Genomic DNA, 14,072 nt, shown 5'->3' on the forward strand with positions numbered 1-14,072 from the left:
TGTATGTAATTTATTGCATATGTTTGAGAATAACCAACTTTCTCCTTTGTCGTTAAAAGTGCCTTAGTGTGATAGCCTGAGGTGATACATGTCTGTTAGTGACACGTGACCAACAGTGTTGCCGGTGTTCCTCGTAATATTGTGAGAACATCGATTTTTGGAACAGCCCATTTATTCCCTTGTGCAACGTTTTTGAAACTTCGTCAAAGTTCTTTTTCTGTCAAATTCAATAGATGGCCATCCAAATTGTTCGTTGGTATTGTGAAATGTTGCAATAATTTACCTCAGTGAGTTCTGCGCATCAATAGACATGATTTGCAAAAAAAAAAAAAAAATGTCCGCCTTTGGCAACACTTTGCTTATTTGTTTTTAAAACATGCATGTTCTTACATATGTTTGTCTCTCTAAATTTTCCCAATATACAGGTCATTCTCTTGGCAGAAAGCGTTTCTTCTCATTCTGTTTCACTATTCTGTTATGCGGTCGTAAACACCGGGTCGCGTGACTTTTTTTGGACACTCGTGTACTATGGCTGTGTGCAACAGGTGCAAGACTGCACTTGAAGCTAACATGCTTCGAGAATGGTTGCTTGGTCAATCTAGAAGTCTTCTAAGTCTTAGACTGGAAGCGAAAATCTTTCAAATTGCACTTCGACTGCAGCACCTAATACAGTCAGTAGATAAATCTAAGAACATGTTTTTTCCCCCTGCATTGTAAGCACTTGTTTTTCACTATAGAAATCACATAGCATTTCAAAAAGTTCTTATATATACATTTCCACTCAATAATAATAATAATAATAATAATAATAAAATCCTCTTTATTAGAGTAGGCGTGTTTCATCCTCTAGGGCTGTTCTTACAAAATACCCTTGTCTGAAAGATTAATACAATACAATACAATGGAATAAAGAGTATACATTGAAAGAAAAAATAAACGGAAAGGATTACACATCAATACAAATATGAACAATTATATAGCTATATAGGTATATACGCGTCTTATATGTATATAGGTGTGTTTCACAAACTGTTGCATTGTGGGATCGAGCAGCCACGATTTAGGTCAGTTCTTGTAAACATGCCGACTTCTAGTGGCCGGGCAGGAGATTTGAACCTTGTTTACGATGGTTAATTCTGTAGTATTTGGTTGTTAAAACAAACTCACGTTTATCCTCGAATTTTCCAAGGAAGAACAGAAGGTGCGCTTCGAGAGCACGGGACTCTATAATTGTTGATCTATTCAGGGAACTCACAAAGAACCCACAAGCAGTTCCAGCCCAGGCTGGAATTTGAACCCGGACCCCTGACATCGTAAGTGTCTCAAAAATGGCACTTTTCCACTCAACCAATAAAATCGCCAGTCATAAATCCATCAGACATCTAATTATGGCCCTTTGATAATTTCTTATATATTTTTTTTCCACTCCAAAGTGCATTTCTGGAACAATTTTAAGGATACCTTCCGCCAGTTATTAATTTATCTGATTTTCTGTAGGGAGTAAGGTGATAATGTTAAGCATTAAAAATATCTCAATGCATGGTGTTAATGCTGAAAAGTTGATGTAAATATCTCTTACGGTTGTCATGATATAAAGTTTTAAATTTTCGAAGTTTTGGTTGGGCAACTTTTGAAACACTCTGTATAATAAAATTGGTTACATATAGAGACTTTAATACATAACATATCAAGATCACTTTCTAGTGCAACAACATCTGATGGTATTTTATTTTTAACTGCAATAAGAACACCACCACCTTTATGATTACCAGTTTTATCATGACATGCAAGAAAGACACCATGCATTCAATATGTATTTATGTTCACAAAACTGTAAGGGTACCCTTGACCCCCTCTCTCTACATCCTTGAGAATGTGAAATATTTGCATGGTTTATGAAGATTTTGTTGTTTATGAATGTTTTAAGTTATTTTTAGCTCTTTGAAATATGTTGTTGTGAAGTAAAGTACATCTGTTACTTTAACATGTTACTTTACTGTGAAGCAGAACAGCCCGAAAGCTTCACACAAGTGAATATTGATCCCAAAACGACATTGCACAACATCATCTATAATTTTATGTAGTTAGGTTATAATTGCTAGGTTTGGTATTGATAAGTTATTTTCAACATGTTCTTTTGGTATTTTGATGTGAATACAGTTTTTACTAACAAAAAAATGGTGAAAGTACTCCAAAATTGCATATTGTTACTTTCATGGGCAACACTTTGGGATCAAATATCTTTGTTATTTGTGCTTTCCTAAAGCTGGAACCACTTTCATATTACGTAAAACATTGAAATCTGTGTATTAAAAAAAATCTATGTAGTTCACTGTAAGTTTCAGTAAAAAAGTAAAATACTGCTTGAGATTATTAGATTAGAAGATTATTTTATCTGATACTATTTTTACTATATTTTCTACTTTCACAACCAATCTTCTATCGCTATAATCATTAAGAATGAACACAAGCAGTTCCATGGTACATGACATTCTACATGTAATACATGCCCTAACTGTAATTGGATTAATTTTATCCTACATACATCATATGATTATAGATTATCCAAAATTCATTAACCAAAAGCAACTTTTTAGTGTATAATGTACAATTGTGCAGTGCTTATTAATTATTTATTTTCAAACTTTTAGATGGAAGTAGAAAGCAGAGAAGATGAATTCATTATAAGCCCAAGAAACTATCAGGCAAGTGAAATATTAATTTGTCTCATTATTTAAAAAAGTTCACTAAGGAGAAGGATCTTTACCAGATTACTAGTAATTTGTTATTGAAAGCCCTGATTATTATTTTTTATCATGGACATAAAGCTTATCATGCATGTAAAAAATATAATTACTACACATAAGAGATTGGTGTGCAAATATTTGCAAGAATGTATCACTAAGTGTTGTAAAGAACCAGTGATGTTAGATGCAGATAGTAAGGATACATATATACAGTCTTTGAGGACTTGTATATTGACTTCAAATGGAGTGTTGTAAGGAAGATTTAGACAATGCATACTCTGCCTGGAATTTGATTAGCTGATTCACATTGTGGGATTCGTATAGGAAATTGACTTTATCAGGAATGTCTACTTATCAGAAGCTAATTGTAAATGGCAACATGTAAGTTGTCTGCATTTGTATTAGATAACAGTTTTCCCGTTAAATACAATAAATTTTGACACTGGAAGTGCATTTGTTAATATGTATTGTTTTGTGATTAATGTCATTGCCTCATATGTGTACAAATAAACAATTAAGACAGAACTGAAATAACTTGTGAAGTTTGATTTTGAAGAGAAGTGACACATTAATTACTGCCATGGGCCTGTGGTGTGTGTACACACACACACACACCATGCAGCCATTGCACAATACATGTGATGGTCTAGATTGAGACCACTCATCCTCTGAAGGTTATTAATGTATTGTACTTTGTTGTATAGTGCTTTTTTCTTCTTGCACTTCTGGCTAATAGCAACAATGACGATGAATGATAATTCAATGAAATGAATGAAGGGTACTTGAACATGGGGACTTTATGGTGTGTTTGGTGGTGAGATCGAAAGTCATCACTTCACGTGCTAGGCTTCTGAATTTTAAGCATATTGATAACAATTAACAAAGTAACTGCACAATTTCTATATTTATTTTTCATATTTTAGTTGTAGGCCTCTTTTATGTTAATTTTTTTTTCATTTTTTTCCCCAGGAAGAGCTCCTGAAAAAGGCAAAGGAACAGAATACAATTCTGTTTTTGCCTACTGGTTCTGGTAAAACTTTCGTTGCTGTGATGTTGATCAAAGCTATGTCTGATTCTGTGAAAGAGTGAGTACCATTGCAAACCAATTGAATTGATTTGTATATTTATTTTTATTTATTTACACTTGCTTTTACATAATGGGCATTTTCATTATCTGCATTGTTTCATGATGATAGTTGACAGTACAAGGCTCATTCAATATATAACCGGAAGTATGTTGTAACAAATGTTATTACAAACACCAAAAGAACTACAGTACTATGTTTCAACATAGCCCCCCCCCCCCAATCCCTCTAGTTCAATGCACCTACACCAACGCTTGATAAGGGTGCTGATTCTCTTGGACATGTGCGTAACCACTCATGCACTGCTGACTGGACTTTATTGTCATTCTGGAACCTCGATCCACTTAGTGCATCTTTCAGTGGGCCAAAGGTGTGGAAATCGGAAGGTGCTAGATTGGGCAAATATGGAGGGTGGAGTAAGCACTCAAACTTTAGGTCCTCGATGGTAGACAATGTGACATTGACAGTGAGTGGTCTTGCATTGTCATGGAGCAAAAGCACACCAGTGGACATCAGACCACGTTGTTTGTGCAGAATGACTGATTTCAGTTTTTCATGAAAAAGGTTGAAATAGGTGGTACTGTTTACATTATGATCTCTGGAAATTTAATGTTCAAGAATTGGCCCCTTGTTGTCCCAAAACAAAGTTAACATGACCTTTCCGGCAATCCTTCGGTCTGGGAGACGAAGGATGTCGCCATTCCATTGTTGTCCTCTTACGTTATGTTTAATAGAAATGAACCCAACTTCCATCTCCAGTGACAATACGATGAAGAAAATCCTCACCGTCAGTTTCATAACGGCGCAAAAGCTTCCTGCACACATCAACACGTATCTCCTTATTTTCCGGTGTCAAACATTTCAGAACCCACCTCACACACACTTTCCTGAACCTCAGTATATTGTGACTGATATGGTGGGCTGATCCTACACTTACTTCCATCTGGGAAGCAATATCACTAACAGTAATATGACGGTTTTCCTGTACCATCCTCTACTTGAGCAATGTTGCTTTCCGTGACTGCAGTGACAGAGCGACCTGGATGCAGAGAATCTTCAACACTGGTTATGCCCTGTTTGAACTTCTCAGCCCACTCATACATTTGTGATTGACTCATACAGTTGTCACTGTCCTGAACTGTCATGCGGCAGTGAATTTCTATCGGTTTCACGCCTTCACTCAACAAAAATTTCATGACATTTCACTACTCCAGCTTGGAGCATTCCTGTTAGGGTGCCGCCATCTTGTGTAACTGTTTCCCAGCGTCCCGTGTACAAGGCAGGTGTCCTAGCCCCAGCTATGAATAGCTTACAGATGCCTTCACAAAATAACAAATATATAACATTCAGGGTCGTATTTTAGATTTTTTATACTACTTTTCCGGTTATTTGTTGAATGCACCTTGTATATTTTTACCTGAGCAATCTATAATTGAACATATATTGATACGTTATATGTGCCTGATATGCAAGGTGTATCCAGAGAGTAAGTTTCATGCTGTAGGGAATTCTCAGATTAGTTTGGTGTTGAATTAAGAGAAAATTCATTACAGATCTTTCTGGAATAACCATATTAGACCTACCTTGCAACAGGTTACGTGGTAACAGCAGATGAAGGTTCAAGTTTGAACTTTCTGAAGGAAGGATATTACAGATGAATGAAGGTGAAAGGATTTCACTTAGTTGCTGGTCATAGACCAGGGTTCTCACACACCTGGAAAGATCTGGAAATCTCAGGGAATTTGAAAATATTAAAATTCTCGGGGAAAATCATCTAATTGCTCAAATTCTCTCAATGAAGTACATCTGATAGACTAGAATATGCTCCTGCCTTTTGATAATAACAATTACAATAGTACCAATTGTTAAAACTTCAGAAATTTACTTTACACAAGCTGCTTTGAAGACATAGGTTTTAGATATATGTTAATTTTGCATTGCAGATGAGTTACTTAATTTAATATTATGTCCATTTGTAAACTTCCGTTTCTCAAAGGTGTGAAAATATTTAACTCAAAGTTCAGATTGTTTAATTCAGAATTAATCATGGTACACAAGCATATTTTACCAGGTGCGTCAAAAAAATGTACACACACTTTGAACTGTCATAGAACATTTATTTTCCAACCTACAAGGTTAAATTTATGGGAAAAGAAAGGCTACAGTCCAATTTGAAAAATAAGTGTACTTTCTGGTCAAACTGAATGTATGTTCCAAATGGTAGTTAAAGTAAATGTTCAAAATGTTGCCCTTCAGCTTCGATACATTTCTGAGTAAGAGTCATGACTGTGCACCAAAGTGTCCAATGGGATTTCTGCACACACCGCTTGAAACTCATCCCAAAGTGTGTCCAGGTTACGTGGTTTACAACGGTACACCTCATTTACTGTGCCCCATAACAAAAAATCGAGCGGCATAAGGTCTGGAGAGCATGCAAGAAACTTGAATGGTCCCCTGCATACTATCTACTGGCCTGGTACATTTTGATCCAGGTATGCTCGCACATACCTATGATAGTGCGGCGGGGCACCATCTTGTTGGTAATAAAACCTGTCATTACTGTACATTGCACGAATGGCAGGGAAAATGGAATCCGCAAGCATTGTTAGGTACTTTTCTCCAGTTACAGTACCTTCAAAACGGAAAGGACCAATGAGTCCCCTAGGAGACAAACCACACCACACATTTACACCAGGCAAATTCACAGCCTTTTTATCAGTAATGTGGGGATTTTCTTCAGCCCAGTACACACAATTATGCCTATTGACAGTTCCATTAAGTTTGAATTGTGCTTCATCTGACCAAACAATGCTACCCATATATCCCGGTTCACGTGTAACCATCTCCTGAACCCATTCACAAAATTGTACCCTGCGATCTGGGTCATCGTCACTTAGCTGTTGCACCAGTCTTGGAATGTACACACGCAACTTGCCTTTCTTCAGAATGCGTAGCACACTACTAGCACTTACACCACTCACGTGACCCTTGCTCAGAAATGTATCGAAGCTGAAGGCCAACATTTTGAACATTTACTTTAACCAACATTTGGAACATTCAGTTTGACCAGAAAGTACACTTATTTTTCAAATTGGACTGTAGCCTTTCTTTTCCCAGAAATTTAACCTATGACAGTTCAAAGTGTGTGTGTACATTTTTTTGACATACTCTGTATTATGTCTGTTATCACACACTTCAGAGTTTTTGTGATTACTTACTGCATCTTGTCTTGACAATTATTTTTTCCTTCAATACACTCGTATATAATTTTTTGTTCTCGAGCAACCATTCATTCACTTTCGTCTTGGGTACGGGCTATTGCTGCCATTTACTTCATGTGCGTGGGATGCAAAAAGTATTATGTTACTAAATGCTTTTGATGTTAGGCTAGGCAGGCATTAACAAAAGATCCATAAATGTTAGGTGGGTCAGGTTTAGTGCTCTTAGCATCAAAATAATATACCTAAATGCTTCCAACACCTGATCATGTAATAAATCTGGTCCCAAGCCTAAAACCCCCTTCAAATCTCCCATAACATCCATTAAAACTCTGTGTCTGAGACAACTGGACACCAAGAGTGGCTGCTCAATGCAAAACGTGAATGCTCACATAAGCTACTTTTCAAATCATAATTTCTCCAGTACATACTACTTAGTGAAACTTTAACTGTGCTAATTAGCTTGTCCAACCTTGAAACTTCTCCCACAACTGTTTCTGGTATTCTAAAGTACTTCCAAATACTATGATGGTACTTTATTTTTTAAGTATCTGCAAAGCTGTTCATGATTTTGTTAATTTCTCATTCACCTTTATACTTTTGTCCACAATTATTTTTACTTAACATTCTTGGAAATACAAAATGTAGGGGTCCGAAGTGTCGCATCTGCAAGTTGATTTTCAAAAATTATTTTGCATTAAACTTTTTCTTTGCAAAAAATGATGCTTTCTTAATATTTGAATTGTAACGTATTTTTAAAATTATCAATTACATTTTAAATTGAAATTACAATTAAAAGGCATTACCTCCCTCTGTAATTAATTTTTATAATTCTTGATTTTCCTTGTATCAGTGGCCTCCCTGATGGCACAGTAGTAGTGTCGTCACCTTGTAATCAACGGGTCCAGGCTTCTATACCCGGTGGAGGCACATAGTGGTTCGAATCCCACTTTAAACATAGGTCCAGTCCCGATTAGCCTTACTGTGCATAAAGTGGACTTAAAACACCAAATCAATCAGTCAATCAAATCCTTGTATCGGCATTCAGACCTCCCCAATCATTATTGAATCATTGACTGATTTTGTTTATTTAGCATTGCTTTTCTTCCACATGTGACTAATTGTGACAAGGACAATCACAAACACATATGAACTCCACATAAGACAAACTACTCCAGAGGATTATACTGGCTGAGAGTCCTCGTTAGCCTAGTGCCTGGACCCGCAGCACTAAAAACAACATTAAGAAACTCCCGTAGATTGTAGGAGTAAAATATTCATAGTCACTATCCCCTCCTAAAATTGATGATGCCATCCCCAACAGCATGCGACAATTGCAACCTATCGGGATGGTAGCTCAGCATAGACTTTCTACGAAAATTTTGAAGGATCAAGAAAGGGCAGCGTGCAGGAAACTATGCTTTCTTTTAAACAGCAAGTTCTGACAATTGAGCTTGTAAAAATTGCAATGGGTTAGTGCTCTAGAGTTAATGAAGAACTGTGTCTTTAGAAATGTACTTTGGAAAACTGTTACATGCGAATTGTATGATAAGAAAATGGCAGAATATGAAAATGGCAGAATATTAATCTAAATTACAGACTACTTATAAATATATCATATTTGTAAAATCTTTGTAGTATTAGTGATACACTGATATGCCAATACATAGAGGCACATATTTTTGGTAAATAAAAAAGCAAAATTTTTGTACAAAAACAGAGTAGATTTCGGGTTCAAAAGCGGTAATAAAATAAAATTTCGGTGTTATAGTGGTGAATAATCACATCAAAAGTTCTATATAAAATGACATTTTGGTTTCAAAATTGTGAATAAAGGTAAAAAAAGTAAAGTGTTCCCCTGTGCATAGCACCACGCCATGAAGGCGTATAGGGGGTGTGGGGGTAACGCCCCACACTTTCTTGATCCGGTCGTGAGTGGGGGTGATGTGATCAGCATCACGCCCCTGACCGCCTTTACCCCCCAGGGTTTCCCCCAGGTACCCATGTTGTTCGACGCTGGGTAGGCGCCGGGGCCGCTTCCACCGTTAGAAAAGTTCCCGGATTTGAACCGGCCGGGGATCGAACCCGGGACCTTGAGCATGGTAGTCAGACGCGTTACCGACTGAGCCAATAATCCTAAATTTGATTTAAAAACTGCACTTATTACAGAAAGTAAACTTACCCCTTCTAATAGCACATTTATGTAGTTACCAGAGTATTAAGTTTATTCCTGTGTAAAGGGGTCCATTTTTGCTTCTCAAATATTTACAGCAGAATTAATCAATTTTCCGTGAATTGCATAACTCACAGGATACTTCAGAAAGTGTCGCGTCTGTATATAAACGGTAGATTTCGTGTTTAAGAGTAAATTTCGCATTTTGCAGTTCATTTCGCATTATTTCGTGACAAAACAGGGTAGAAAAATGCACCTCAGACCTTTCAGAAACATGAAAGATGAACATTACAGCATGTTATTTCATATTTTGTGTTTTCGTCAAAAACTAAATTTGCATGCCTCTACCAATACCATTATAGTAAAAATCTGGCCCATCTCTAATAATAATAGGCAGGAGTTTGAAACCTCACCTGGGTATGGGTGTTCTTTGTGAGTGTCACATCTCTTCATCAATTGCATCATATCATATCATTCGTCATCATCGTTGTGATTAGCCAAATGTGGCAGAAAATGGTGCTAAATAACAAATATTAAATGAAATTTAATAATAATAGAAGAAGGTGAGAGTGGAATGACTATGAGGGGAAATGGAAGCTATTGTAAAATAGTTTTTCTTGTATGTACGCATTGCTTGCATTGTAGAATTATTTTCCTGTAGTTTATGTTTATTACAAGCACAGTTAAGTTGCTATATTACAACAATGTAACATTGACAACATCCATTATATAACGGATTATTTGCGTTTAAAAAATTGCGAACCATCGTTATAACTGTATCTTTAGTCGAAATGAAAATAAAAATGTCTGATGAAAGGAGCGTGTGTTCTCCTGAAACGTCACAAAAAAAACTGTTTTCTTATGCTTGTAATAACCGTAAACTACTGGAAAGAAATGTAAAATATATTTAAAATAGTATTGCGCTGTATATAGACTACTCTGGAAAAAAAGATTCTGGAAAACTCAGTGAAAATACATTTCAAGTTCACGTGGGAACCCTGTAGACTGTGACATTGTTAAGATGTAATTTTTCATAAGACGATATATAGGGCATATAGTAAGTATTGTGGTCATGAGAAAGACTCACACAATATACCAGTGATATAATCCATCTCTGCCAGATTTATACAAAATCTGTGGTAGCAACATATGAATTTCTAATGTATTCCTGATGTCATAGTGAAATCCTCAAATTAATTAGAAAATTTATAGTTAGCATATCCAACGTGCTTTGACAATGTTGATATTAAGTGCAGGCTCAACCAGGACTCAAATCCAGGTCTTCTGCCATATCATGTCAGTGGCCCACCAACTGAGCTACTAAGCCAGCCCTGGTTTTGCCTGACTTTTTGCTTCTGCTGTTTTTTCTGTGCGGGATTGTCTCTTAAAATACTACAATGGATTCTGTTAAATCTGATGGCATTGATAGTGACTAGTATCTCACAGTGTGCATCTGTGGAACTGAAACCAGGGCTGGCATGGTATGTCAGGAGACCCAGGTTTGATCGCTGGTTAAGCTTGCATTTTCCGCCTAAATACAGTGGAACTTCGATTTTACGTTTTTCAGGGGATCAAGCTGGAAAAACTTAAAATGTAAAATTGATCTCGTAAATTTCATAAGATTGCTGTGTTGGGACCATCAAGATTGAATGTATTATGTGGGAAAATGTTAACCCAGCGATGTAAAATCGGGTTTCCACAGTATGTATGTAGTACATCTCCTATGTGTGCCAAATTATAATGCTTGTGCAATGTTTCTAAATACCATGATTATTTTTTTTGGCAAAATTTCATATTTCTTGAGGTGATTCCATTAGAAATGCAAATTTAAATCTGTAAAATGTATTTACTATTATAGTTTTGTTGTTATATGCCATGTAATGTTCTGGCATTGTATTCCAGAAAATTCAGTAATGGGGGTAAAAGGACATTTTTCCTGGTAAACACTATTCCTCTCGTGCATCAGAATGCAAGTTACATTCGTAACAATACATACCTCTCGGTTGGTCACTACAGTGGGGATATGAATGTTGATCTTTGGAATGAAAGCCGGTGGAGAGCTGAATTGGATGATCATCAGGTAAATATAACAAGAGGTACAAATTACTTTCTTAATGATGGTGTACTTACTGTGAGTATATCTGTTCTTCACCTAGAATGTTTTCAAGTTGACCTCTATTTTCTTTGCTCTCTAATTTTTCAGTTTGTATTACAGAAATTATAAATAGCATAATTTATTATAGATTGCGATTCAAGTGTGTTTTAAATAGAGTTGTAAATTGCAGTGTTAGTTACTAGTTTGGAGGTTCATAACGTCAAATTAAATAACTAATTTTACATGGTGTAGTAGCTAAAATACACATATTTGCCATTTCTTCTACAGTGTGTCCAAACAGTCATGCAACAGAGACTTTGAACATATCAGGCGCGGCTCGTGCATTATTTACCCGGGGGTTCACTGAAGTCATGTGACATATATTCAGTTTCCGCAAAATAGACTTCCTTCGCCTAACAAAAGGATGGGGGGAGGGCTTAAAAGATTTGTCCAGAATTTTTTTACCTGGGAGTATAAGGTTTTGTATTAGAGTTGTGCGAGTAAATTTAGGGCTGAAACTACAATAAATTGTGCCTTTATGAAAAAAGTTGAGTTTTCTTGGAATGTCATGGACGTCCTCAAGTAGGGGCAGGTAATATATTTTTTTCCCCCAGGAGGAGCAAAAAACACTCTTTCAGTCTGAAGTTGCTGCAACGCTTTTATAATAATTACCAAAAATTACTGTGACTGAAATTAAATTATATGCGTGTAATATATAATTTTTTGTTTACTTTCGATTTCCATGGGGGGTGGCCCCCTTTTCCCCTTCCGGACGTCCATGCCGATTAATCAGAACTGGTCCTACATTTATTAAAGGGAAATGGCAACTAATGGCATGTGCATTATAGAAATCAAACCTGAGACCCTTTTCATTGATACGCGACAGGTTTGTTCAAATTTGGGGCTGGTCGACCAGCACACGCTTTTTTTCAGTGGACAAGGAAGTTTATTTTAAGTTAATTATGTGCATTTCTATCGGTCATTTCTTACCTGCGCGGATAGCAACGCCTACAATGCATCAAATGACATAACCTAGGTAAAGTCCATCCCTCGCTTCACTCGCAGCATCACTTAATACTTTCCAACAAGTATCCAAGCACTTCAAAAACTAACAAACTTGAGACGATTGACACCGACCGACAACGAGTCACGTCTTCGCGCCATTCTTTCTCTTTCGCGAACCCGAAGTGTTTCCACCTTTAAGGAAAAACCTCTGAATGCATGCACGAGCTATTTTGGTAATGTATCTCCTTTATTTTAATTCATCGCATCTAATTCCAGCTTTTATTTGTTTCCACTCATCCATCTCTGCCACAATCTTGCATTTATTCCAAGAAGTTCGGTGCAAAAATGATACAAAGAGAATATTGAATATGTAATGTGTGCGCTTCAAACTTGAACCGCACACAGCAACACTGGAAGGGAGGAAGCAGCGAGATCGGAGCCTTGTCCCGCGCCTTCTGCGAGAGAACGAACTGCGCATGACCGTTGGGTGTCGACATAGGTTCTGCAATCTCATCTTCCATGTATTTTGTCCTATACCCTCCTCGAGCTTCTGCTCCTGCGCGAAGCTTTCACAATGGCAAGAGCTGTCCTGTGGGGGTTCAACTGAGGGTCTGTATCAGGGCGGCCGATTCGCGGTTTCTTCTTCTCAGCAAGAGAGTTCGCCGTATTACGGGCACAAATACATGACTTATTGTGTAGAATTTTTAGCGAAATAATGTGGAAATGTAAAGACATTGTTTATTGTTCATTCTCAAGGTGATTATCGTATATTACTGGGGGTTCACTGATCCTGTGCGCTATAGGGCCAACCGCGCCTGGAACATATATAACTTTTGTACAAAAAGTGATAGACATGAATTTTTCTCAGAGTATTAACTTTGTCCATGTGGATATTTTGTAAATAAACACGCTTCCAAAAGTTAAGCACGCGATGGTAAAATGAACAAAAATGGAAAAGTAAAGCTTTGATTAACACAAAATTGCACATGAAGGTAGCAAATATGTGTATGCATCAAAGAAAACAAGAATTGTGTACAAAGATGAAAAAAATATTTACTTTTCGTAAGTTATATGATGACGTCACATTTGGCTCATGAACATAATGATGTTTAAAGGCAAACAAACCAAACAAAAACTTACAGTAATATGGTATGTGACCAAAACAAAACTTAAATTAATATGTTATGTGACCACTCCGGACCTTCACACCAGCTTTACAACAATTTCCCATGCTTTCAATGAGGTGATCCACCATCGCAGATGCGTGCAATGGCCATTACTCCATTTGGGCAGTTTTCAATGGGATTAAGGTCGGAGGAATATGCTGGCCACTCCATACGAGAAATGCCCTCACTTTCCAGGTACTCGTCAACGATGTTGTTTCGACGGGGATGGACATTATCATCCATAAAGAGGAAATCAGGACCAACTGCAGGAGCATAATCTCACAATGGGATCTAGGACTTACCCCGATACTGCGCAGCTGTCACAGAACTGCCTTTTAAGATGTACAAGCTCGGTGCGATATCCCATTGAAATTCCAGGCCAGTTATGAATTCCATGTTGATGGAAGAAAGTTTGTATTTTCAATTTAGATAAGAGTGTCTTCACAGTAGAGAGATAAATGAAAGCTTTGGAACAAGAAGAAGGCAGTCAAGTAATGTATTTTCATTGAACACTTTGGTCAAAAATGACAAAATAAAGCTCAACCAAAAAAGCCACGGTAAAAACTTGTTTTAGAGGCTTCTC

General features: G+C 37.0%; 1 protein-coding gene across 1 annotated transcript in view; it reads left to right on the top strand.

The window, feature by feature from the left end:
• Positions 1–3,719: 3,719 nt before the first annotated feature.
• The window catches only part of LOC145987818 (endoribonuclease Dicer-S-like), a 111,940-nt gene continuing 101,587 nt past the window's right edge, over positions 3,720–14,072 (top strand). The window contains exons 1-2 of the mRNA XM_083122541.1: positions 3,720–3,832; positions 11,126–11,303. Of these exons, the coding sequence (XP_082978667.1) occupies positions 3,798–3,832; positions 11,126–11,303 (213 nt within the window). The 5' untranslated portion in view covers positions 3,720–3,797. The remainder of the gene's footprint in view (positions 3,833–11,125; positions 11,304–14,072) is intronic.

Source organism: Lepisma saccharinum, chromosome 5 (genome assembly GCF_977018435.1).
Source record: "Lepisma saccharinum chromosome 5, izLepSacc3.1, whole genome shotgun sequence".
Taxonomy (NCBI): domain Eukaryota; kingdom Metazoa; phylum Arthropoda; class Insecta; order Zygentoma; family Lepismatidae; genus Lepisma; species Lepisma saccharinum.